This window comes from Typopeltis vanoorti, chromosome 25, assembly GCF_054136105.1.
Source record: "Typopeltis vanoorti isolate ZY-2024b chromosome 25, IOZ_Tvanoo_1.0, whole genome shotgun sequence".
NCBI lineage: Eukaryota > Metazoa > Arthropoda > Arachnida > Uropygi > Thelyphonidae > Typopeltis > Typopeltis vanoorti.
In genome coordinates this window covers 71,746,592-71,773,382 of record NC_143573.1, presented here as the reverse complement: position 1 = coordinate 71,773,382, position 26,791 = coordinate 71,746,592, and the positions used below count along the sequence as shown (strand labels likewise).

General features: G+C 34.9%; 2 protein-coding genes across 2 annotated transcripts in view; one reads left to right on the top strand and one right to left on the bottom strand.

Annotated features, from left to right (window-relative positions):
* Nup50 (nuclear pore complex protein Nup50) overlaps positions 1-13,291 on the bottom strand; it is a 135,006-nt gene extending 121,715 nt beyond the window's left edge. Inside the window, exon 1 of the mRNA XM_090414331.1 lies at positions 13,154-13,291. The gene's annotated coding sequence lies outside the window, so the exon portion shown is untranslated. The remainder of the gene's footprint in view (positions 1-13,153) is intronic.
* Positions 13,182-26,791, top strand: part of LOC150092841 (PHD finger protein 21A-like) — a 151,459-nt gene continuing 137,849 nt past the window's right edge. The window contains exons 1-4 of the mRNA XM_090414330.1: positions 13,182-13,294; positions 14,025-14,170; positions 14,629-14,661; positions 14,890-14,955. Of these exons, the coding sequence (XP_090270456.1) occupies positions 14,117-14,170; positions 14,629-14,661; positions 14,890-14,955 (153 nt within the window). The 5' untranslated portion in view covers positions 13,182-13,294; positions 14,025-14,116. The remainder of the gene's footprint in view (positions 13,295-14,024; positions 14,171-14,628; positions 14,662-14,889; positions 14,956-26,791) is intronic.

The following is a 26,791-nucleotide window of genomic DNA, read 5'->3' as shown; positions in this document are numbered from 1 at the left end:
ACTTTGCAGTAGCAGCTCAGAAAGCTCCTAGTTTAGAAATCATGGTGCGATAACTTACCCCCTAATGTTGCCAACAATATCAGGCTCGACATGGCTAACATCTTGTTAGCCATGTCGAGTGACACAAATTCGCAAGTTTGGCAGTGACACAAATGTCATTGCCAAAAAAGAAATCTATCCATAAGCCATCTCCATGTTTTACGTAAACTCCACAAAGATGACAACATAATTATTACTAGAGCTGACAGAGGTGATGCTACCATTGTCCTCAATTCCACTGATAATAGAAAAATGAATGTTCTACTCAGCGACTGCACCACTTATAAACTACTGGATTATGATTCTACATTAAAAAGCTTCTAAAAATGTCTCATCATGCACTCCTGAAGTTGTTAAAAAACACCTTTTAGTTATTGGGGGGGGGGGGTTAAACCCCCCCCCCCTCCAATATAAGAATTGTCAAAAATTTATAAACTCAATTACCTTCTACAGTCCATTGTAGGGAATACTTAAGGGTCAAAGCTGTATAACTGAGAGGATATCTCCATATAGCCTTTAAAGGAATATGGAGAACCAACCAAGGTTTCTGACAATGCCCAATCCTCACCTTCTCATGCTTGTGGTTCACCCTGTTAGATATCTACCTGGATACTGAACGACCAAGGAGGATAAGTCTGCAATTTTGGATTTATCTGACAAAAATCTTATTATTCTTATAAGCTTAAACCACAATATAAAATGATGGCTGGAACAAATCCTGAAACGCATCCCAATTCAACATCAGAGTTCAAAATCGGTACTATCAACGCAAGAAGCCTGAATGGCAAAGAAATGGAGCTAGCAGAAGAACTGGATAAATACCAAATCGACATAATAGGGGTGACAAACAAAAAAGCAATAACTGGTGAGATCATTCTAAGAAATAAATATAAAATATTATATTCAGGCAATAATAATCAGGAAAAAGGAGTAGCAGCTATGGTATTCAACACTAAATACTAGGCTAATCTTCTTGAATAGCAATATCAAGTAGAGTGATGTTTGCAAATATCAGAATGGGGAACTGGACAATGACACATTTGTGCTTATGGTCCACAGAAGGTTCTACGAAGGTAGAAGTGGAGAAATATTTTGAGGCTTTAGATAAAGCAACATGCACAATGAAAAACTGGTCCTTGTTGGGGATCTAAATAGCCAAGTAGGAAATGATTGTCAGACATACAAAAATATTTTAGGAATATTTGGAGAAAAGAGTAAAGCTAATAATAATGGCAAATACCAGTTGGATTGTTGCTCAGGACATGGCCTGGTTATTACTAACACAATGTTCCAACAGAAAAATGTGCGAAAATTCACATGGAGAAAACAGGCAATGATTAAGAAAAGTCTCATTGACTATGTTATTGTTGATACTGATGTTTTCTCCCTAGTGCAGGACACTAGAGTGTATAGAAGATTTGAAATTGGAAGTGATCACCACTTAGTCTTGAGCATGATAAAACTGAATTTCATATTGGAAAGAAAAACATGTAAGAAAGTTTTAAAGCGAATAAAAGCTGAGCAGCTCTGAGATAGATGTGAACCGTAGACTAAAATACACAAACATAATCCAAGAAAAAATGATAGAGTTTGAGAACAGGAACCAAACCTTGAAGATTCAGTGGCAAATCCTAAAGAAAACATTGATTGATTCAGCCAGAGAGGGATGTAGTGAGGTTGTCTGCAAGGATAGAAAAAAATCAGAACTCCATGGTGGACACAGGAAGTTAAACAGGCAGTGAAGGAAAAGAAGACAGCATACCAAAATTTCCTGACAAATAGGTCAGCTTGTGCTCTTACAGACACAAATATAATAAAACTACATACTGTGTAAAACTAGCTAAACAAAAGTCAGGGGAAGACTGGTAGAATATGAAAATAAATATCAAGAAGGTGGCAAGATATTCTGGAGGTTGTTGAAGCTCAGAAAGGAGGAAAGAGTGCTGTGAAAGGAACTAGAGATGATAAAGGGGTCATGAAAACTGCAGAAAAAGATATCCTCGAATTACAGAGTAATTACTTCGAAAAACTGATAAATGAAAGAAGCAGTGATGACAGCCCAGTGGTAAAAAACACTGACCAGGCATGCAATCAGGAATACGCATCCATACTTGAAGTAGAAAAAGCCATCAAAAGCCTGAAAATGTGGAAAGACTGCTGGAGTAGATGATATTCGACAGAAATACTCAAGTATGGAGGTATAAAAGTCTCACAGTGGCTGTACTATACAGTTCAGAAGACCTGGACAGAGGGATGAATTCCAGATGATTAGAGAAAAGATCTGATAGTACCCATATACAAAAAGAGAAATAAAACCGAATGCGAGAATTACAGAGGTATTTCCCTACTGAGTGTTCCTGGTAAAATATATGCAAGTATACTTGAGAAACGTTTGAGAAGGATTGTGGAAGGAAAGCTTGGTAAAGAACAAGCTGGTTTCAGGCAAAATAGAGGCTGTGAGGATCAGATTTTCACTTTATGAAAAATAGTTGAGAAATCATGAGAATATAACAAAGAACTTTATTTATTTAGTGGGAAGGTAGCGATGACATGGGGCCATCCCTGGAAAGTACGAAAGGAAACTGTAAGAGGGCGAGTAGTGGCTTCATTGTGTGGAGGGTGGTGAAACTGTGGGATGCATTGCCTGATAGAGTGGTGAAAGCAAGAACAGTCAATGAGTTCAAGGAGTGGTATGATACACTGTTTCCTAGGAAGGACCTCCCGCGATGAGTTTCTTGACTCCATGGAGGCATGAATAAGAATAATAATGAAAACCTAAGTTTTGTAGGTCTGGAAAATTCATATGACAAGGTGCCTAGAGAAAATCTATTAAAAACGCTACAGTTGAATGGTCTCAATTGAAGGACATTATACCAAGCAGTACTTTTTCTTTGAGTTCAAAGTCAGCAGTTAGAATTGTACAGGAAGAGGGTTCAATGTTAAATCTGCTATCAGACAAGGATGTAGATTATCCCTCTGTTATTCATTATCTATATGGATCACATTATGAAGGAAGGTGGTATTAAACCTGATATCAAAATTGGGAATGTTAATACCAGTTCTTTGCTTTATGCAGATGATGCCATACTTCTAATTAAGTCGACTACAAGTGTATAAGATTCCTCGACTAAATTGAATAACTGTTGTAATAGATATGGCATGAAGGTCAGCAATAACAAGACAATGAAAATAGGCAGAAGCAATGATATTGTGAATGGAGAAACTACAGAACAAAAAAAACATTTCAACAAGCTAGGCACAATTGTTAGTGAAGATGTCAAATTAAATATGGAAATAGTCAACAGTATCAATAAAATGGATATGATAGGAAGTCAACTGAATAAATTTATATGGGATATGAGAGAAATTAGTGAAAACACTAAATTAACTGTATACAAGACAGTGTTCAAACCAATTTTAACTTATGGATCTGAGAGGTGAGTTAGAAGTAAAACGTGTGACCAGAGACAAAAACATGCAGATATGAGAGTCCTGAGGAAGATTAGGGGTATGAACAGAGCATCAATGGCAATATCATATTAAAAACGAGAATGTTAGGAAAGAACTTGACATTGTTAGCATCCAGGAATGTGTTAGCAGAGCTAATCTCAGGTGGTATGGTCGCTTAAAACGGAATGAGAGAGGAAAGATTAGCAAAACAAGCGTTCTCTGCCAGGTTGGCAGGAAAGAGACCCAGAGAAAGACCAAGTTATATACTTGGATTGATACAGTAAAAAGTGCCTTAGAAGATAGAAATCAAATATCTGATAATGTTGGAGTCTTGACAGGTAACAGATTAATCAGGAGGAAAATTGTACATAGGAAGTTAGTAATGATGTAAATTTTTCATATGGTACTATCATATCCTGTACCCCCCCACCTTTGAGGGTACACATCAGGAATTTGATGATGCTAAAAAGATACTCCATGGCTGCTATTAACTTCAGTTTGACAAGAAATCACCCAGATATAAGTGGATTGATACAGTAAAAAGTGCCTTAGAAGACAGAAATATAAGATCTGATAATGTTGCAGTCTTGACAGGTAACAGATCAATCTGGAGGAAAATTGTAGATAGGAATACTGCCATCATATCCTGTACATCCCATCAGGTTACATGTCAGGAATTTCATGATGTTCCAACATAAAAATGTGCAAAAATCCACATGGATAGAAGAAGCAAAGAAAAGTTTCATTGACTATGTTATTGTTGATAGTAAGGTTTTCTCACTGGTGAAGGACTAGAGTAGAGTGTACGGAGAATTTGAAATCGGAAATTATCACAATTTACTCTTGAGCATGATAAAATTGAATTTCATATTGAAAAGAACAACAAGTAAGAAAGTTTTAAAGCAAATAAAAGTTCAGCAGCTCTCAGATGTGAATTGCAGACTGAAATACACAAACATTATTCAAGAAAAAAATGCAAGAATTTGAGAACATGAACCAAACCTTGAAATTCAGTGGCAAGCCCTGAAGAAAATACTGACTGATTCAGCCAGAGAAGCCTGTGGTGAGGTTGTCTGGAAGGTTAGAATAATCAAAACTCCATTGTGGACACAGGAGGTTAAAGAAATAGTGAAGGAAAAGAAGAAAGCATATTGAAAATTCTTGGTGAATAAGTCAGCTTGTGCTCTTAGAGAATACAGAGACATGTAAAAAAGCTAAACACTATAAAACTAGCTCAAGAATAGTCATGGGAAGACTTTGGTAATAACATAGAAAATAAAAATCAAGAAGGTGGTTGTTGAAAAAGCTCACAGATATGGAGGAAAGAGTGCTGTAAAAGAAATTAGAGATGATAAAGGTGACATGAAAACTGGATAAAAGGATATCCTTTTTTGTAATTACTTTGAAAAATTCTTAAATTAAACAATGAGCGACAGCACAATGGTAAAAAAACACTCAACAGACATGCAATCAAGAATACACATCCTTGCTTTCTAGAGTAGAATAAACCATCAAAAGCCTGAAATGTCTAAAGGCAGTGGGTGTAGATGATATTCGACCAGTAATGATCAAGTGTGAAATTTCTATAAGCAGTTTAGAAGGCCTGGACAGAGAGATGAATTTCAGATGACTGGAGTAGCTCTCATAGTATCCATATATTAAAATGGAAATTAAACTAAATGTGAAAATTACAGATTCATTTCCCTACTGAGTGTTCCTGGTAAGATTAATGCTAGTATACTTGAGAAACAGTTGAGCAGGATTGTGGAAGAGAAGCTTGGTGAAGAACAAGCTGGATTCAGGCCGAATAGAGGCTCTCAGGATTATATTTTCACTTCATGAAAAATACTGGAGAAATCGTAGGAACATAATAAAAATCTGTATTTAAGTTTTGTAGAACTGCGATAGGCATATGACAAGGTGCCAATAGAAGAGCCATTCAAAATGATACAGCTATATGGTGTTAATGGGGCATTATATCAAATAATACTTAGTCTCTATTTGAGTTGTAAGTAAGCAGTTAGAATTGAATTACAGGAAGATGGCTTGATGTTAAATCTGGTGTGAGACAAGGATGTACATTATCCCCTCTATTCTCATTATCTATATGATCGCATCATGAAGAAAAGCAGTATTAAACTTGATATCAAAATTGGAGATGTTAATCTCAGCCTCTTTACTTTATGTAGATGTTATACTTTTAAATAAATCCAGTACAAGTCTGCAAGATTCCCTGACTAAATTAATAACTGCTGTAATAAATTGGTATGAAAATCAGCAATAACAAGATAAATTCAATGAAAATAGGCAGAAACATTGAAAACATCAACTGCACCGTGAATGGAGAATCTAAAGAACAAGTAAAACATTTCAGCTACTTAGGCATGACTTTTAGTGAATAAATATGGAAACAGATGACAGAATCAACAAAGCCAGTGTGGTAGGAAGTCCAATGAATAAATTTATATGGAATAATAGAGAAATTAGTGAAGACACTAAATTAGCTGTATACAAACAAACCAATTTTAACTTATCGATCTGAGAGCTGGGTCAGAAGCAAAACACCTGACCAAAGAGAGGATGCAGATATGAGAGTCTCAAGAAGGAATCAATGGCAATATCATATTAAAAATGAGAATATTAGTAAAGAACTTGACATTGTTAGCATCCAGGAATGTGTTAGCAGAACAAGTTTACTCTGCCAGGCTAGCAGGAAAAAAGACAAAGAGGGAGACCAAGATATAGGTGGATTGATACAGTAAAAATTGCCTTAGAAGACAGAAATATAAGATCAGATAATGTTGGAGTTTTGACAGGTAAACAGATTGATTTGGAGGAAAATTGTTGATTGGAAGGTAGTAATGATGTAAGTTCTTCATGTAGTACTATCATAATATCCTGTACATCCCTTTGAGGATTCATGTCAGGAATTTGATGATGATGAGGCCATTGTAGATGCCACTGACTCTCTCACCTTTAAATATAGTCAAACAGTTAGCAAAGTCTTTAATTTCACTTACTAGGTACACTTCTTATATAAAATATTCAATTCTTTAATCCAAAATTTAGTTTTAAACAATAATGATATCATGGTGAGTTTTGATGTTGCCTCCTTATTCGCAAATATGCCCCTATTTGACACCTTAAATTTACTAAAATCCCCCCCCCCCCCTCACTGACATTATTGACCTTTTTAAATTCTGCTATCCATACTGGATAATGCACACCTTTGTTATTTCTCCTGGAAGGGCACTTTATATAAATAGATAGAGAGTACTTCCACAGACTCTCTCCTCTCACCAATTTCTATATGGAGCATTGTAAAAAAAATGCTCTCGATACTACCATGTCTGAAACCTTTTATTTAGTTAGGACATACTGATGATATGCTCTCTATTTGGCAACATGCTCAGACACAGACTTTTCTTTTCTCCTCCTTAAGTCAACACACCAGAATCCAGTTCACTATTGAAAAAGAAAAAAAAAACAACAGCTTGCCTTATTTAGACACTAATCACATGTTTGCCCAATGGTATATTCTTTCTTTCTTTCACAGTTTACAGAAAACCCACCCACACAGAAGGTAGATACATAGTACTTTCCCACCATCCCCCTCTGAAATATATAGAGTTATCAAAACCCAAGTTAACAGAGCCTCCAACCTCTGTTCCACCCAAGTTCCCCTTAACAGCAGCTTATTCACCAAACATTCCTGTCCAATGGTTACAATTCCAAAAAAATATACAAATTATCTGTTCTTTCCACCTCTTCATGTCCCTCTCAATAAAGACTACAGTAATGGCATATTTCCTATATCCAGGGCACTTCAAAAAACATAGCCAGAACTTAACTTTGAAGACATATAATTTTTGCACTGCTTTCAAACCTCATTTGAAGCTAGCTACCCTTCTCTGCTCAAGATCCACCCCCCCCCTCTATATTCCAGGTGTTTCCACTTGTTCTCGCAAATTATCACATTATGATTAGACTTGGAGATCTGCCAACATCTGCCTAGAAGAATGCGAAAAATACATCTATTGCAACAACTATGGTCAATAAGGTCTAACAAACCATACGGATACCTTACACAGCATCAGATGGAAGAAACTATCATGCTCCATTGCAGCAAATACAAACTTGACTCTTTTTAGAATCTGCAGAAGACTTAAAAATCATCCTAATCTTAATAAATATGGTTGTATTAAGCTTTTTAAACTTTCCAAAATTTAGGAAACTAATTCTTAGGCCTTCCCACCCAACATCTAAGGCTAGCTGCCATACAGGGTGTCCCCTCATAGGACTATTTATTCTATCTCTGACAAACAATACAATTTAATGTTCATGTGAACATAGCACATTTTTCATGACCTTGTACAGCAAATCTCTGGGTCAAAGAGTATGTATGAACAATACACTTTATCTGAAGTCATGGTTACCAGTCTCATTATGAAACTTGCACAACTGAAAAATATTTTTAATACTGCTTCTTAAAGAAAATTGACAATTGCTTTTTTAACTTGTTTCGTTTTCATTCTTAGGGATTTTTATTTCTTACTAAAAATCAACAAAGTACTGATTGGCTACTTTCAGCCAGAAGCCACCAAAGGAAGCTTAACCTCACTCATTGTAATATTTGACAAACTATATTCTTGTTTTAATCTTTTACCCAAATGCAAGCAAACAAATTTTGCATGTGAAATATCTTCGTGACTAGGGTAATTGTATATAGAGACTTGACTTCACATAGTGCAACACACAATTTCTTTTTGAATGAACACACACATTTTATATATATACACTGTTATGCATTACAAAAAGGACCATTACCCAGACTACTGATGAGATCTTTACTGAAGTCACATCACTGGTCACCATATTAAATAATATGATGATACACCATTTTCCAAATAGCAAGTAGTACTTGTATGGAAAATATGACTTCTCCATTGATTTAACCTCAGTATCTTTCTGGGTACTGACCTATCCCCTAACGCACAGCAATATATATGAAGCAAGTGCGATGTGAATTAAGGGATATCAAGGGCAATGATGTATAGCAGTCAAGTCATGAAGATATTTTACACACAAACGGCTTGCTTATGCTTTGGTCAAAGATCAAAGCTTTTTTTTATACATATATTGATCTCGTACAGGAGAGGTCAAGAACCCTATAGGCATATCAGTGCTGTGTGTGGGATGCAGATGAGGACTGAGAAGTTTATTGATTTTTTTTTTTTTTTTTTTTGAAGAGTTTGTAGTTGTTTGAGAATATGTCTTGAGGAAGGCTGTTTCAGAGGTGGAAAGAATAAAAGAGGACGAATAGAAGCAGGTTTGTCATGTTTGCAGTTGCACAGTAAAGGGGGGTATTAACTTTTATAAACAGGCATAACAGAAAGTGGAGGAATGATTTTTGCCAATTCATTGGAGCAGTGACCATGGAAGTACCTGTAGAATAGACAATAATGAAACACTGCACCTATGAAATAGAGGTTGACGCGAGTCTTAGAAAGGGCTCTTCTATGAGCCTAACTGCATGCCTCTAGATGGCAGCAAGAATTTTAAAGAAAGTTTTAGGTAGACTTGTTCTTGTGTAGAGGCTTAAGTGCTGTGAGGACATTATGTTGGAGGTTTAATGGATTTTTTACAACACTCAGAAAGAATTAAATTAGAATTTAATACTCCTATCGTCCTAGTCACTAGGACATCTACGGAGATTACAAAAACAATTAATGTAACATGCACACAAAAACTTACAATACTAAGCCCAACCACGTGGGTGACAATAAAGTCCTATCTAGGTGGAGCGCCCTCTAAGGGCGGTAGTAGGTGGCCTGGAATGTAAGGTGGGACCTCTGGTGATGAGTGTTTCCCAAATCTTCGGAAGCTTAATGCAACCGTATTTGTTAAGATTTGGTTGGTTTCTGAGAGCTGCTGCTGCTTCTAAGAAAAGCCTCTCTTTCTTGAATTTGCTGTGGTGGAGCATGGTGGTTTTCTTCCATGATACTCTGTGGGTGGTGTCCAAAACATGGTCAGCCAAGCCTGAATGGCCATAGTTGTGTTTAATGATGTACGACTTGTGTTCCTCCAGGAGGATGGATGCTGATCTGCCTGTCTGTCCAAAGTACGCAAGCTTACAGGAACAGGGTACTTTGTAAACTCCAGGCAGAGAGAGAGGGGGGAGCTGATCTTTCATAGAACGGATAAGGGTAGCAAGTTTGCGGTAGGGCTTATATGCTGTGTGTAGGTTATACTTTTTTAGTATCTTGGCTGTTTTTTTCCGAAGTGCCTCGGATGTAGGGTATGGTGATGGCATTTTTAAATTCTTGTTGACGAGAGGGACGGGGAATGGGGGAGGAATTGATTATTTTTTTGATACTGTGTTCACTGTAGCCATTGGAGAGGAAGTTCTGTGTATGTGGTTAAGCTCAGTAGTGAGGGCGGTTCCACTGGAACAAAGATTGTGGGCTCTCTTGGTAAGGGTTTTAATGATGCCATATTGTTGTGAGGGATGGTGGTGGGAGAGTTTGTGAATGTATCTGCCTGTGTGTGTGGGTTTTCTGTATACGGTGAAGGTAAGTGTATCATTAGGCAGGCGTGTGACTAAGGTGTCTAGGAAGGGTAAACAATTGTTCTTTTCCTTTTCCATAGTAAACTGGATTCTTGGATGTAGGCTATTGAGATGACCGAGGAAGGAGTCTAACGTGTCTGGGCCATGAGGCCAAATGGAGAACACATCATCTACATATCTTAGCCAGATAGAAGGTTTGAGTGGGGCTGAGTCTATGGCTCGTTTTTCGAAATCTTCCATATAGAAATTGGCAAGGGGGGGAGGTGAGAGGGGGGAACCCATGGCGGTTCCTTCTATCTGCTTGTAGATTTTGTTATTCCAAGAGAAATACCCACCAACTCTGGGTATTTGTAAAAAATCCATTAAACCTCCAACATAATTTTAGGTACACTATCCCAAACATGGGAGCAGTATTCTCAACATGGATAGATTTGGGACTTGTATATAGTGAAGAGTTGGTTGGATGTAAAACAGGCTCTTGAATGAAAGAGAATGCCAAGTTTCTTGGATGTTGAGGAGGCTATTGATGTGATATGTTCATACCAGGAAAGACTGGAATAAATGTAAGAGTGAGGTGAAGAGGAGTAGATTTTTACATGAAGAATTGTGAGTGGAATGCATTACTGGAATATGTTATTAATGCAGGTATTGTTAAGGATTTTAAGATTCAGTATGATAAAAATATTGTCAGTTGAATGAATCTCCCACGATGAGTTTGCTGATTACATGGAGGGTGTAATAATAATAATAATTTGTTTAGCATAAATTGCTTTGCAACCAAGTGAGCAAATTTTCTGCAATTAACACATTCATAATTGCATAAATGTGGCAAGTATGATAGTTAAGAGAAGTAATTATATTAACTAGGGCAGCATGATTGGTCAAGTGGATAGAATCTCCACTCTCTAACAGGTCACAAGTTCGAATCCCATGAGAGACATGGATGTGTGCCAATGTCTTTAGGTGGCAAATGAATTTCACTGCCCCATTTACTGGAAGAATGTAATAATAAAAGATCTTTTGCCCACTTTTTTTTTTGGGGGGGGGGGAGGGGGGTGATGACAAAAATTAGCAAATTAACATCTTGATAGGTGATTATTAACCAATTATCACTGATTATTAATGCAATACTAAAAAAACAATGCTGATTACACAGAGTCAAATGGTACTGGTTCTACTGTATAAGATCCTGATCACCAGGATTTGGAGAGTGAAGAAATTCTGTACAGACAGGTGGAAAATGACTTCAAGATAGAGTAAGGCATGTAATCTGCAAAGTTTAAAAGATAGAAGTCATGGGAAGGGGAGTTACATGATTGAGATCATTAAACTGCTGAGAGCTAATTACCAGATAGAGAAATTTTTCAAACGGTAGGACAAAGGTATGCAACAAAGACTAGTGGCTTCCTGTGGACGATGCATAAGGGAGTAGTAAGAGTAAACTTATGTAAAGAGAAGTGGGCAAGTGAAATTTATAGCCTAAATGTGTTGTGAATTCACACACTTATGAGACTGAATTTTAAATTCATTTACACCTAGGTATGTTATGGGCATATTAGACTTCCAAGATATATCTGTGGAGTATGAAGTTTCATCATTATAATTTGTTGTAAGAATTTCTCGCATAATTCCACTAACAATATCAAAAATATTGTTAGTATTTTATTTAAAAAATATCGCTACAGTAATAATTTCATATTTAATATTCATAGAACAAACAGGCTATTAGCATCACTGAACAATCTGGTTTGTTGATCTTCCCTTTATGTTAGGCTCTACATAAAGGGAAGATCAACAAACATGCCAAAGCCAAGTTATGGCATAATAGAAACTAAATGCTCTGATGGGGAGGTTAAATCTATTTACAGTATTATCTGTCAACTCCTCTATGTATTTAAGGGTGAGTGTCTATTTTGCAGGATACAAAACCATGCCACTGCTTTATGAGACTGGATGACTGATGGCATCCAGTTGAAAATGCAAAAAGCCTCCCAAAATTTTCTTTGTATTGTTCTTTTCCTTTAGCATGGAGCAGAGAATCTTCCACAATTAAAACTCCAGAGTCAAACCCAATGGTTAGAAAGCTTGGAAATTCTGTTGAAAAGTACCAATTTTTTTTCTTTGGAAGTCCCTTCATGCTCCAAAATCAAGTGGTCTCAAAGATAACGAAAATCAACCCCAAGCTAAAGATATACAAGCCCAACTACTATTGCAAGAAACTAGTTGTAATGGTAAAGAACATAAATGTCACTGTGACAATATATCACATTTCTTGAAAATTCTTTGAAGTTTTCTTTACAAGGGTCTCTGGTTTGCTTTTATATGACTACAAAGTGCTTCTGATACCCCAGTGATTTTTTTTAAAAATTAATTACCTAACTAATAAACAATCAATAAAGTTAGTGTCATTGCACACATTTGAAAAAGTGAAGATGAAAAAGTACATTTGACTAAACGGGAGAAACCGGCCGAAATTTGATTAAAGACAAGGTTCTAATAATTACATTCGGATGTGTGATCTTGAGATTAGCAAGATTAAATTTGTTAGTCCATTTAATTCGAAATTTTAAGTCACATTTCTAATACAACCGGATATTTTAAATGCGGGATATCGGAATGTGTAGGAAAATATTATTAGTGCAATATATAAAAAATACATTTAAAGTATCGCTAATGCAAATGATAGGCCAGTGCCATAACTCACTTCTAATAACATTTTTGAAACATAATGTTATTAGAAGTGAGTCTAATCTTTTTTATCACTATGAATAAATATTTGAAATTTCCTGATTGAAATTAATATTGAAAAAGTTTTTTTTTTTTTTTTTTTTGTTAAATGCATTTGCTTGTAATCAATGCTTTTCAAAAATGATTTGTGACATACTATTTCCTTTAATGCAATGCTAAGAACTCTGGAACAGACCACTGTAAAATGGTCTACATAAATGAACTTAGCGAATTGCATTCAAATATAATATAAGGCAGACCATGCTATATTTAGGCTTAATCTTTTTACCGATATGATAATTATATAATCTTAGCTTAAATTATTGCTGTTTAGTCTACTGATGATTACATGTTCACTGTTATACTTACAGGTACTTGCGTGTGCTAAATTTAGTATCGAACAATTGAAACAAACCAATTTAGTTACCACTCCACGGGCCTTTCAGAAGAGTGGCAAAAGAACACGAAGTCATCACACAACGTGTTGTGGTTCGCACATTCTTAATTCAAGTAAGTTTAACATGTATCTTATTCAACTTCCGCTGAACCCATTCAAACAGCAGTATGAGTTATAAATCTTTATTTGTTGTTTAAGATCTAACTTTGCTCTCTCATAATAAACAAGATTAAAAAAACAAACACACGATAAGCTACTTTACGTCCCGATGAAGTTGAAACCACCTGTCCACCCTTCTACTGGGCGCAGCCATAGTGACGTTCTACTTTTCACTTTTTCGACGCAAAGAGGAAAGTAATTTCTAAATATGTGTTTACGGCATCACAAACATTGAGCATTTTCGGCTTTAAATGCATAGCTAAAACATCATAACATAGCACTTTCAAGAGAATACCATGTAAAATAAAGGAGTTTCATATTAAATAGGAAGAACTCACTCTTTAGCGAAGTTCGCGGAAGAAAATAGCACTTTCTATCATACACAACAGATCTTTACCGGTAGTTTTGCGGTATCGCGAAGTTGTACAAGTAACTGGGATGAGGTGCAGCTGTCATGACCTTATCATGATTACGCCATGAAATCTAGTCCCATCTGAATACATCCCACTTTAAAATGCCAATTCTGGAATATCTTTATTGCATTTTATGTACTATGCATTTAGTTTGTATATTTCATTGTATATTATTTTGTAAGTGAAAGATTAAATAGTCATTATTAGTACATATTTTAGGTTGAGTACTATCTCCTTGCTTCGGACTGTTGAGTGTTGCACTTTCTTCTAGAGTTCGAGCGTCGCTGCTTAGCGTACTACGTCTGGTCCGTTGTGAAGTATTTGTCAATTTAATTCAAACTGGATAGCATTTATATTATTAAGATGGATTTACAAGCTCTCTCAGCTCAACTCAAGGGAGTTATACAAAACCACCAAGTAAGTGTCAGTTTTTTTGCTTTCATAAATCAACACGATGATTCTCCAAGTACGCCTACATCAACAAAAACGAATACCTAGACTCTTCGATAGCTTCTTTGCAATGTAATGTAACTTTAATCTACACAGTGGAGCGGCATAGTGTTTGTAACTTTAATCCCAAACTTTTTGAATCAGATTCTGAAAGTTTCATTAGTTATATCCTATTATTTCCTGCATGCAGTTGGTGAGTAAATGCCCAGTTCAACTTTCTCGAGTAGTTGTGCGCGGATAACTTCACGAGAAAGGTTGAATTCTCCTAACCTACATAACTCGCTTCTTTACTTAGAGGAAACCGGATTAGATTAACTTTGGTTTTTTAATGAAGCTTGCCGTTGCATGTTCGTTACTTCTTTTAATATGATGTATGTATTTTTTTATCTTGAGTGTCCAATAATACGCATATTCTTATCTTTCAGATTGTTCTATCCAAAATGAGGAACGATCCTCAGGTAGGTTTCCACCGGTTAATGCCTGGACATTTTATTGATCGTTCATTGTGTAGCGAAGTTTTCATTTTAATAGAGTCGGCATCAGCCAACGTTAGAATTACAGTATATTTTGACTTCAGTAAACATTTCAATAGTGCTGTGTAGTTTTTACTATATTAAGAACAGCATTTTTGATATAGTAAACTCGTGTAGTCCACTGTTCTCTGATTCTTATATTTTTGTCGATAGAATTCTGCTCTTCAGAAACAACTTCACGATCTTCAAGCAGAAATTAGGGCATTAAGTGAAAAGCAAGTAAGTTGACCATCACACTACTATTAAATGTATCGAATTTTTTTATAATTATGAATTTATAGTAAAGTTCATTAATTTATACAAAAAATCAAGACAAGGTATATATATATATATATTAAAATTAATGAATTTTATTATTATTATTATCGAAAACTTTGAAATCGAATTTAAATATTTGCAAATGAAATTTATAAAATAATTTTCCAAAGGCATTAATATTACTGTGGCTTTACCAATATATTGCTGATTAGTTCATTTAGCATTTCTGGTAAGTTTTGTAATACAAAATTTAATTTACAAAATAATAAATTTGGATGAAACCATTCTCAATATTTCTCTTCAAGTTTTATAAATTTTGTCAATTTCTAAATGCTTATTTATGTTTACTTCCAAGTTCTTATGGTCAAGTGATTTTGAGCAAATGTAGTTTGTGTTCCTTCTAACTTTTTGAATTAAGTTGCTATATGTTATTTTGTAGTTCAGTATTTCATTTATTATATTTTATATAAAATAATTGATTTACACTTCAACGGTATATATTTAAATTTTTTTTTAAATACCTATAATTAATTCCTCATATTCCAAAGTGACAGTTATTGTATATATCCATGTTATAATGTTTTCATTAAACTGTTTCCTTGTCTGTTATGCTTCATTATAGTTTTTTTTTTTAAAAATTCAGAAAACTACACTGTTTTCAAAAGTAGTTAGGTACTGGAAATGTTGATAGGACTTGAACATTAAGTTTATGGCATTTATGAGAGTCTGCTTTTGACTTGAATAGCAGCAGCCTTTCTTAGTGAACACATCTGAAAGCTGTTGTGTGAATTTCGTTGTTGATTCTCTTTTGAGGTACATCATGACTGGTGCTCAGACTTAACATTGTCTTGTCTCAAAGCTAGTCTTTAGGCTAAATGCCATTTACAAATGTCTGTGTATAGACAGTGCATTATTCTCCTAGATGAGTTTGCATAAATTGCCAGTGTGTTGCTATTATGGAATTATCCACTCTGTCAGTGTGATGTATCATTAAAGGATTTCCCTGCATGTTACCTTCTCTGACCACTAGGACAGATGCATAAGTTATTCCAAAGTTTGATATAGATAACATACCAATCCAAATAATATTCAGTATAAATCAATATTGGTGGAGCTGATACCATGAAAACCATGGGTAACAACTCTTTATAGACCTTGGACATATTTAGGATGGTGTTTTAGTGATAATGTGACCACTTCCTTCAGAAGTTATAAGTTCCTGTTAGTTTGCTTTTCATGCTGAATCATTTCTTAACATTTATATGCTAGTGTAACAGTTCTCTTCTCAGAGCATTTCTCCATTGACTAAGAGAGATTAAACAGTTTATTGTAGTATGAAACATTACTGATGTGGTCTTTAATACTCATACTTTAAAATCCACAAACTCCTTAATGAAATCACATACTTGCTGCCACAATGCTTCCATCTGCTTCCTATACAGTTTTGTATAATTTCAGTTTTTGCTTCTGGCTCATGCCATTCAGCCTTTTTGCAGTGTTCAAATGCTTCTTCAAGTGTACAGGAACTGTAACCTGTGAATTCTGTGCTCACTCCTTTCTTAAATCAGACAGTGCAGAAACATTCAAAGCTTCAAGATGACAGGTGCCTTTAAAAACTTAAACCATACTTTTCTTCATTGGGGTTAGAATAATATAATCACCATACTGCTATCAAAACAGTTATGCTTTCTTTCTCACAAGACACATATCATCAAATAGTGTATCTCTTGCTTTTTGCTTAACATTTACCTCTAGCCTTTCCTTGTGTGAATACATTACAACAATAGTTTCCTCAGCATCCAAAAAACTAGGCCTTCTCTTCCACTCAAGATGCTGCCTTTCACTCATATATTATGAAAGTATGAAAAAAAAAAGATTAATGTAAAAGGCTTCAGGACTAAAAACATGTTTTAAGATATTAAGTTAACAGGGAAATAAAACCATTTTGGGAAATCTGTATCAGAATAAAGAAACAAATTGTCAGTGATCCAAAGCATTTTGATTGGTGGAAGGTTTTTTTTGTTAGAGAGCTGCCAAACTTTGGATATAATGTAGGTGTAGAACATTGACAATGTTGCAATGCATTTCTATCACTATGGCTTCTGATATTTTTAATTTTGTTACTTTTTTCTATTTGACTGTATGTGCCACTGTTTCTGTAGGTATATGAGTATACAGCAGTCACAGTAATAATATTCATACAAGCAGGAATCAAGAGATCTAATCTAATCAGAGAGCTGATTTAAACCCAATATAGATGACATTGTTGTGTGGCAAGGAAAATGATAAACTACACTGCAACACTAGAATTTTTCAGATTGTTTTCTTTTCTGTTATTTTTCAATGATTTGATAAGTTTGAATAACTTGTGAAAACTTTATAATTGGAATATTTAAATATGTTTTATAGCTTTATGTTTATTTTTATATATGGGAATGTCAAAATTTTATTATATGAAATATTTATTTTATTCCATGAGAGCTCTTGTTTTGGCTGTCAAATTTATGTAATTTATTAATTCTTGGGGGGGGGGTAGGTGTGATTTAAGAAAATTGCTGTGGATGGATAATTTCCTGATTTAAATCTTCAGGAACTTACATATTTGTATGTGTTGATGAATTGAGAGAGTGCAGTTGATTTTTTTTAACAGTTTAGGCTTGGTATGAATGAAAGTGTAGATAGTTCCCTATAGCAGTCAGTTTATGATAAATTTTGTATGAATGTTATTCTCTGATCTTGTAAGCATTGGGTTTAAATTATGAAATTTGTTCTATTCTTCATTCTCAATAGTGAAATGCAATCTATCATTGAAGTTAAGGGACGTTGATAAATCTAAAATGTTATGTTTTTCCACCAATGCACAGGGCATCGTTAACGTAACAACCATAAAAAAGAAATACATCTGGAAATAGTAAGTTTGACTCTAAATGGGCCAGAAATAAGTTAGCGAGATGACTACTAACATTTTGGTCCATTGGGAGTCCGAAACTTTGTACCTAGAAATTGTTTTTGAATTTAGAGTAAGTTAGTTGAGACTTAATTTTATTAAATCTAGAATATCTAAATGAGTTAGTGAAATTACTGAAAAAGAGAGCCAAAAGACTTCACTTCGGCAATGCAAAATTATTCAAATTAAGTGGATATTGAATCCAACATTATTTCATAGCCGAATATAGAAACTACAAGAGTTTCATGCTGAATATAGAGAGTATAAAAGTTTTGGCAGATACAAGTGTACGCCAACCTTTCTTGACAGGGCAACTCGTAGTAAAGGTGGAGCAAGCTCCGATCACTGTCCTTAGTATTTTCCTATAATGTAAAACACATCTCCTAGGACAGTGCTTCCCAAATTTCTGGATGTCAGGGCCCCTTTTTGAAAAATGAAAACATTTCACTGCCCCTCTCGAAAAATTAAAACATTTCACTGCCCCCTCGAATAAAAATCGTAATATAGACATATATTATTATAATATTTATTGTATTTATATTCAATACAAAACATACACAGCGAATATTGCAAAAATCAAACGCAAATACTACACTTTTAACATCTTACATACACATTTGACATGGCACATTATCTCATATTTTTATATGGATAGATATATTGTTATTGTACATTTGCAGTAAAACGATTAGTAATAAAGAAGAAATAATTAAAAACATAAAAGAAGTTTAATAACAATTTAATGTGATCAATATGTTTCAATACTGCTACACAAAAAGTCAATATCAGGTGAAATATTTTAAACTGCAATTCTTAGATTTCTGTTTAGAAATGAAACTTTATTTACTAATATTCATTAAGCGCCGAAATACGCAGGAAGCAAAACTTGTGAACCAAAGCGTGAATTTTTCCGTTAAAAATAACAAAAAAGAAATAATAAATAATAAAAATGAAATACGTTTCTTTTAAGATAAAAAAAAGTCTACTTAATTTTAAAACATTTTAAATTTGTTTTCATTATTTCATGGCCCCCTCAACAAAACCTACGGCCCCAAAGGGGCCAGGGCCACAGTTTGGAAAGCACTGTCCTAGGAGATGTATGATGTTATACATTATGGGGGGAGGTCACTACCCAGACAGGTTTCGACCTTTTTTGAGGTCTCGTCAGTGTGAGCTAGACCAAGAATTCTTAGGATGAAGTGATGCAGAACTTGTACTTTACGATAAGAGTTCTGCATGATACTAAAAAAAGGTGTCACATTACTGATTTTCTGAATAATTTTGCATTGCAAAGTAAAGCCTTTTGGCTTCTTTTTCAGTAATTTTTGGTGCCTTTGTAATGTGACACCTTTTTTAGCAACTCGTATCGTAAAGTACAAGTTCTGCATCACTTCATCCTGAGTATTCTTGGTCCAGCTCCCACTGACGAGACCTCAAAAAAGGTCAAAACTGGTCTGGTAGTGGCCTCCCAAATAATGTATAACATCATACATCTCCTAGATGTTTTACATTATGGGAAAATACTAAGGACAGTGATCAGATCTTGCTCCACCTTTACTACGAGTTGCCCTGTGTCATGAAAGGTTGGCGTACGCTTGTATCCACCGAAACTTTTATAGTCTCTATATTCGGCATGAAACTCTTGTGGTTTCTGTATTTGGTTGTGAAATAATGTTGGATTCAATATCCACTTAATTTGAATAAATGAGTTAGTTTTGTGCATAAAGCAAGGCTTAAATCATTTTAATAAATTCTAAATGATATCCAGTGTTTTGGGGACATTAGCATTGGTATACAAAGGAGTAGCATCAAAGGATGTAAGAATATCGTTTTGGGGAGAGAAGGTTTTTTTATTTTCCTGAAAAGGCCATAAATGTTTTTGGTCTTAATATTTTCATTAGTGGTTTTAAGAAGTTAGCAAGAAATTTTGATAAAGGGGATATTGTGGTATTCTTATGATTGGGCATATGGGATCACCTTTATATCTTAATTTGCCTAAAGATGGTAGGTGGGGGGATGTTCACAGTAATGTTTTTTATTGTAAATTTATGCATTTTCTTTATTTTTTAATTCATATAAATAATTATCTGTTTTCCTTACCAAGTTTGGAATGGGATCAAAATGCATATTTTGATATATATTATGGTCTGATAGTGTTTATTTTATTTCTGTTATCTGATTTGTTGATAAGTACCACAATATTTCCTTTATCTGCTTTGGGGATTGCAATTTGTAAATGTGGGGGAAGATTTGGTTTCATAATTAATTTACTTTAATTTTTAATTTAATATAATTTTATTTTATTGATGATAATAGTTTGATATTATGATTTTATCGATGATAATATTATTATTGATTATAGTGTCAGAGGGCATTTCAATTAAAGACGTAACTATTCTGCCTCCAGTTGGTGACAGTGATCATGCGGTCTCACTTGGGAAGTGACTATCAATGTTCCATTCAGAAAGGGTTACATGCTGAACTACAAAGCAGGAAATTATGACCAGCTGAGGAGTATATTGAGTTCAATGGAATGGAATCAGTTGCTGGATGGAAAGAATATCGACAGTGCATGGGAAGCATTTAAACAATACTTAAATAATGCGATATCAGAATGTGTCCCTAGAGTTCAAATAATAAATAGAGTAGGAGTCAAATGGATGTGTAATCTTATTAAGCAAGAGATTCGTAAGAAAAGGACGATGTGGAAGGATTATGTTTGCATAAGGATGATGTCCATTATGAACATTATAAGCAGCAGGCTGGAATAATCACAATGGTTGTACAGAAAGCAAAGTCTGATTATGAAAAGAAACTGGCTCTGCGTGCTAAAGACAACCCACAAGAATTCTATCGATATGCTGCAAATAAAAGAAAGAATGAATACGAAAGAATAACTCTTCTAAATCCAGATGGCGTGATGCAGAAGAGGTTGTTCAGTTAATGAGTGACCATTTCGTTAAAAGCTATCAACCTAGCGAATGCAACATTGAGCTGACTGTTACCTCTTCACTAGATGAAGAAACACAGGTGTGTGATGCCGAGGTATTAGAGCTGTTGCACAAACTGAATAAGAATTCAGCAATAGGGACTGATGGAATATCATCACGTGTGCTTAAAGAGTTTTCAGCTGAACTGGCTATTCCTTTGACCAGGATGTTTAATATGAGTCTCAGAACAGGGAAGATTCCGCAGGAATGGAAGGAATGTGGAATGTATGGTAATTGCATTGCACAAGGGTGGTGCAAAGACCGATGTAGCAAACTATTGACCAATTAGTATCTCAGGAGTGGTGGGTTGACAGTGAATCTCTACTTTGCAATGAGCAACATGGGTTTACTAAGGGGAGGTCATGTTTTAGCAACTTGCTCACATTCTATAACAATGTTACTATTGAACTAGACAAGGGGAATGGATACATGATGATACTTTTGGATTTTGCTAAGGCTTTTGACAGAATACAGCATGGTAGACTGCCGCATAAATTGGAGAAAATGGGTTTGGGTTATACAATATTGGAATGGATTAAAGGATGGCTGACTGACAGATATCAAAAAGTGGTATACGGGAGATCCGAGTCTGCAAGGTTTAAGGTAACAAGTGGTGTACCACAAGGATCAGTGCTTGGTCCACTTTTATTCAATCTGTACATCAACGATATTGGGAAGGATTTGACAAACTACATACAGTTATTTGCTAATGATGCACAGATAGGTAGGGTAATCAGGAATGCTGCTGATATGCAGTCTTTGTAGAATGATTTGAATAGGCTGGAATTGTGGGCATGGGAAAATGGGTGTCAGTTCAATGTCAGTAAATATAAAGTCATTCACTTCGGCATGATTAGATATCTAATGTCATATTATTTTAGTGGGATTAGGCTAGTAGAAACTGATAAGGCCAGGGATCTTGGAGTGTTAATAGATAGGAAGTTGAAGTTTAGGGACCATGTGGCAAAGATTGCAAATACAACTGAAACGATAATTGCAATGCTGAAACGAATGTTCACACGTAAAGATAAGGATGTTATTTTGCCTCTTTACAAGGCCTTGATAAGACCTCACTTGGACTACTGTGCACAGGTCTGGTTTCCGTTGTGATTCTGATATATATATTGGAGAGAGTACAAAGGAGAGTGTTAAAAATGATATCAAGATTGTGGAATACTGATTATGAAGACAGATTGATAATTTATGGACTGCAGACACCAGCAAACAGGAGAAAGGGGTAGGGTGATATGATTGAGACTTATAAACTGCTGAAAGGTCATACAGATTTCAATTGATGGAATTTTTCATTTTATGGAGGGTGGGGAAAGGATGAGAGGGCATCCTTTGAAGCTGAGAATGAAGGCTGCCAAGAAGGGTGTGAGGTCTAGATTTTTCTCTCAGAGGGTGGTGCATGATTGGAATGGATTGCCATTGGATGTTGTGAGTGCAAGCAGTGCGAATGAATTCAAGAATAAGTATGATAGCTGGTGTGTGTAGTATGTAACCTCCCTCGATGAGTCTCTGACTACATTGGAGGTCTCTCTTAATAATAGTAATAATAATAATATTAATTTACTATGAATATTGTTGAATTTTTTAAAATAGATGGCTTTGTTAAGATGATTTCCTAATTTGCTTGAGCTTCTATAATGATTGCTTCCTGGGGACATCTTTGGGGGAATAGTGAAATTTAGTTCTTTTTCTAACAAAAGTTTCATTGGATGTCAGAGGATAATTAGAAAGCTTCATTATTCAGCTAAAAATAATTTCTTTCTGTGAAGTATTGAGGATAAGATGGAGTTTTTATATTGCAATTTAGTTGATTTGTAATGGTATCCCATATCTTGATATGTTTGGTTTCAATTTGTTACTATTTCATAAAACAATTTTTTGTGTTGTCATTAGTAAAGGAAACCATTTCACTCATTAAGGATTTAAGGCTATTTTTTTGTTTTTGGATGTATTAATAAGCTTATTTTTTTTTAGTAATTTCTTAATTTAAAAAAAAGCTGCAATCAAAAACACGTTCTGATTGAAAGATGCCCCATAAAAATAAGGCTTTGCTTATCTTTTTATCTTCAGTTTTCATGTCGCCTTTATATCATCTCTTATTCCTTTTATAGAATTCTTTCTTTCATTTTTAAGCTTTTTCAGTAGCCTCCAAACAATTTTTCCACCTTCCTGGCAGTTATCTTCTGTATTCTTAGACTCTCCATAATGTTTGCTTAGGTACTTTTATTCACTGCTTTACTTTCTTATAGTTTTCTCTGTATTCTCTTAATTACTTATTTGCGTGGAACTTTCAATTTTTTTTTTCCCCATTTTCCACAGCTGCCTGGTGCTCATTCTTTATTTTCTTTTGATGAACTTTAACAGAAAGAATTACAACATATTAAACCATTTGATAAGAAGGTAGATTTAACAATTTCTTCATTAAAAAGCATCTAATGGTTATAGAATCTCTGTCACTTCAACTCCAGAAGACGTAACTCGCATTCATATCCTTTTTTGTGCAAGGCATTTCTGAACACATAACAAAAATTTTATAACCACTAAACATTTTTGTTGCCTATTGACTATTTAGACCTACTTGCTGGTATGAACTCATATGATTTTTAATGGAATAAATACAGCACATGTAAACAATGCATTTAATCACTCCTATATTTTATCTGTCAGTAATACATCATCAGGGAAACAGTATTAAAATTGCAAAAGCACATACTAATTTGCACAAACAATAAGTGGAAGAGATTAGACTGAAAGCCTCAACTCCTGTGAGAGGTACTCTTTTATGGGTACTGTTGGCTAGCCTTAGCTGTGTTGGGTGCGATGCATAAGAATTAGTTTCCCAAATCTTGGGAAGTTTAATGCAATCATATCTTATTAAGATTAGGTTATTGTATTTTTTGTAGATCTTGAAAAAACATATGACAAGGTGCCAAGAGAGAAGTTATTCAACTTCTCTCTTGGCTACAGTTGTATGGTGTCAGTTGATCATTATATCAAGCAATACTTAGTCTTTATTTGAGTTGTAAGTCGCAGTTAGAATTGAAGGAAGTGCAGGGAGATGGTTTAATGTTAAATCTGGTGTCAGACAAGGATGTACATTATCACCTCTGTTATTCATTATCTATATGGATTAAATTATGATGGAAAGTGGTATTAAACCTGATATCAAAATTGGAGATGTTAATATCAGCTCTTTGCTTTATGTAGATGATGTTATACTTCTAAATAAATCTGCTTCAAGTCTGCAAGATTCCCTGACTAAAGTGGATAACTGTTGTAATAGATATGGTATGAAAGTCAGCATTGAAAAGACAAGAAAATAGGCAGAAACATTGAAAATATCAACTGCATTGTGAATGGAGAACCTATAGAACAAGTAAAACATTTCAGCTACTTAGGCACATTTTTAGTGAAGATGGTAAATTAAATATGGAAATAGACAACAGTATCAATAAAACTGATATGATAGGAAGTCAACTGAATATTTTATGGAATAAGAGAGAAATTAGTCAAAACACTAAATTAGTTGTATACAAGACAATATTCAAGCCAATGTTAACTTATGGATCTGAGAGCTGAGTCATAAGTAAAACACTTGACCAAAGACTAGAGACTGCAGATATGAGAGTCCTTAGAAAAATTAGGGGCATGAACAGATGACATCAATGGCAATATCATATTAAAAATGAGGATATTAGGAAAGAACTTGACATTGTCAGCATCCAGAAAAGTGTTAGCAGAGCTAATCTCAGGTGGTATGATCACTTAAACAGAATGGGAGAAGAAAAATTAGCAAAAGAAGTGTTCTGCCAGGTTGGCAGGAAAAAGACCCAGAGGAAGACTAAGATATAGGTGGATTGATATGGTAAAAAGTGCCTTAGAAGATAGATATTTAAATATAAGATCTGACAATGTTATTGCTTTGACAGGTAACATTGATTTGGCAGAAAATTGTAGGAAGGAAGTTAGTAATGATGTAAATTTTTCATGTAGTACTATCATATCCTGTACCCTTTTAGGGTAAATGTCAGGAATTTGATGATGATGATTTTTTTTTTTTTTAAATCTGCTGCTGATTCTAAAAAAAAAAAAAGTTTTTTGAAAGTTGTATTTTTTTTGTGGTGAAGCATATTAGTTTTTTCCATTTGATTCTGCACAAGGTATCCAAGGCATGGCCTGCAAGACCTGACTGACCATATTTATGGTGATAGACGTTTTTGTTCTTCTAGGTAGATGTTAGCAGATCTCCTAGTTTGGGACCATAATGAGATAAGTTACAGGAAAAAGGAACTTTGTAACCACCTGTAACTGAGAGGAGGCAGGGCATCCTTAGAAGAGCAAATGTGGGTAGCCAGCTTTAGATAAGGTTTGAATGTAGTGTAGAGATTCATACTTTTTTTTTAGAGTTCTGGCTATTTTTTCCTAGGTGTTCCAGATATGATGAACAGGAAGGTCTGGGGAGTTTAGCCTTGATAGAACAGAGATTGGAGGCTCTATTAACAAGGGTTTTGATAACACCATATTGTTGAGAGGGGAATGATGGGAAAGTTTGTATCCACCTGTGTGAGTGGATTTTCTGTAAACTGAGAAAGAAAGGGTGCCATTGGGAAGACAGGTGATTAGAGCATATAGAAAAGGCAGCCTATTATTATTTTCTTTTTCTGTAGTGAATTGGATACTGGGGTGCTGTCTGAGATGGAGGAAGATGAATGTGTCTGATAGTTGGCCAAATAGAGATCATCAGTGTATCTTAGCCAGATAGAAAGTTTGATAGAAGATTTGAGGGTACAGCCATGGGCTCTCTCTCTCTATCCAGTTATTATATGGATCATTTTGAAAAACATGTTCTTGATACCGCTATTCTCAAACCTTCTATCTGGCTAATATACATTGATGGTGTGTTCTCTATTTGACTATGGCTCAGACGCATTACTCCTCCATCTCAACAGATGTTGGTTAGTTATTAACATGTCCACTCAAATATTCTAGTATAGAACATATATAAAGTTTCATAAAATTGTTTTAAATCTATGAAATAGTTTAGATTTGCTGTTTATTTCATTGGTCTGTATGTTATTATTCATGACCTCCATGATGTCATTAGATTCATCATTGGAGGCCCACCTTAAACAACAGACATTCTCTCATACCATTCCTTAAAATCATTTACTGTTTGTGCTCTTACTACCCTGTCAGACAATGCATTCCAAGGTCCAGCTACGATCCATGCAAAAAAAGCTAGTCTCATCTTCTGTCCTTTTTGTTATTTACCTTTGCACCCTCTCCAAGGTTACCTTTACCATCTTTGCATATGTTTCCTAAACTCAAATTTCCATTAGTCATCACTCCAAGTTCCCTTGCTTCCTTGTTTTGATATACTCTTCCCTCCAACAGAGTAGGCAGCTTCTGATTGATGTATCCCAAACTTCAAGACCTTATATCTAGTTGCATTAAATGAGTTCCCCCATTCATTTGCCCATCTGTCCAGCTTATTTAAATCCTCCTGAAGTGCTACCACGTTGGTACTATTACTAAAAACCCTTCCCAACTTCATATTTACAAACAACTGAATATCTCCCTGCAATCCATTGACATTGTCATCGATGTAAAAGTTAAACAATATGGGTCTCAGTACTGAGCCCCGAGAGATTCCGCTTGTAATCTTCTGTCTCCTTGATACTGCTTCTTGATATGCAACTCTGATGTTATCATAAAGCCAGTCTTCAGTCCAGTTCACAAACCAGATATCCAAACTTATATACTATAACTTATCAGCATATCATATGGTACCCTGTCAAACAGCTTTTGTAAAATCAAAAAAGAAATGGCACTATATGCCTTTCCTTCA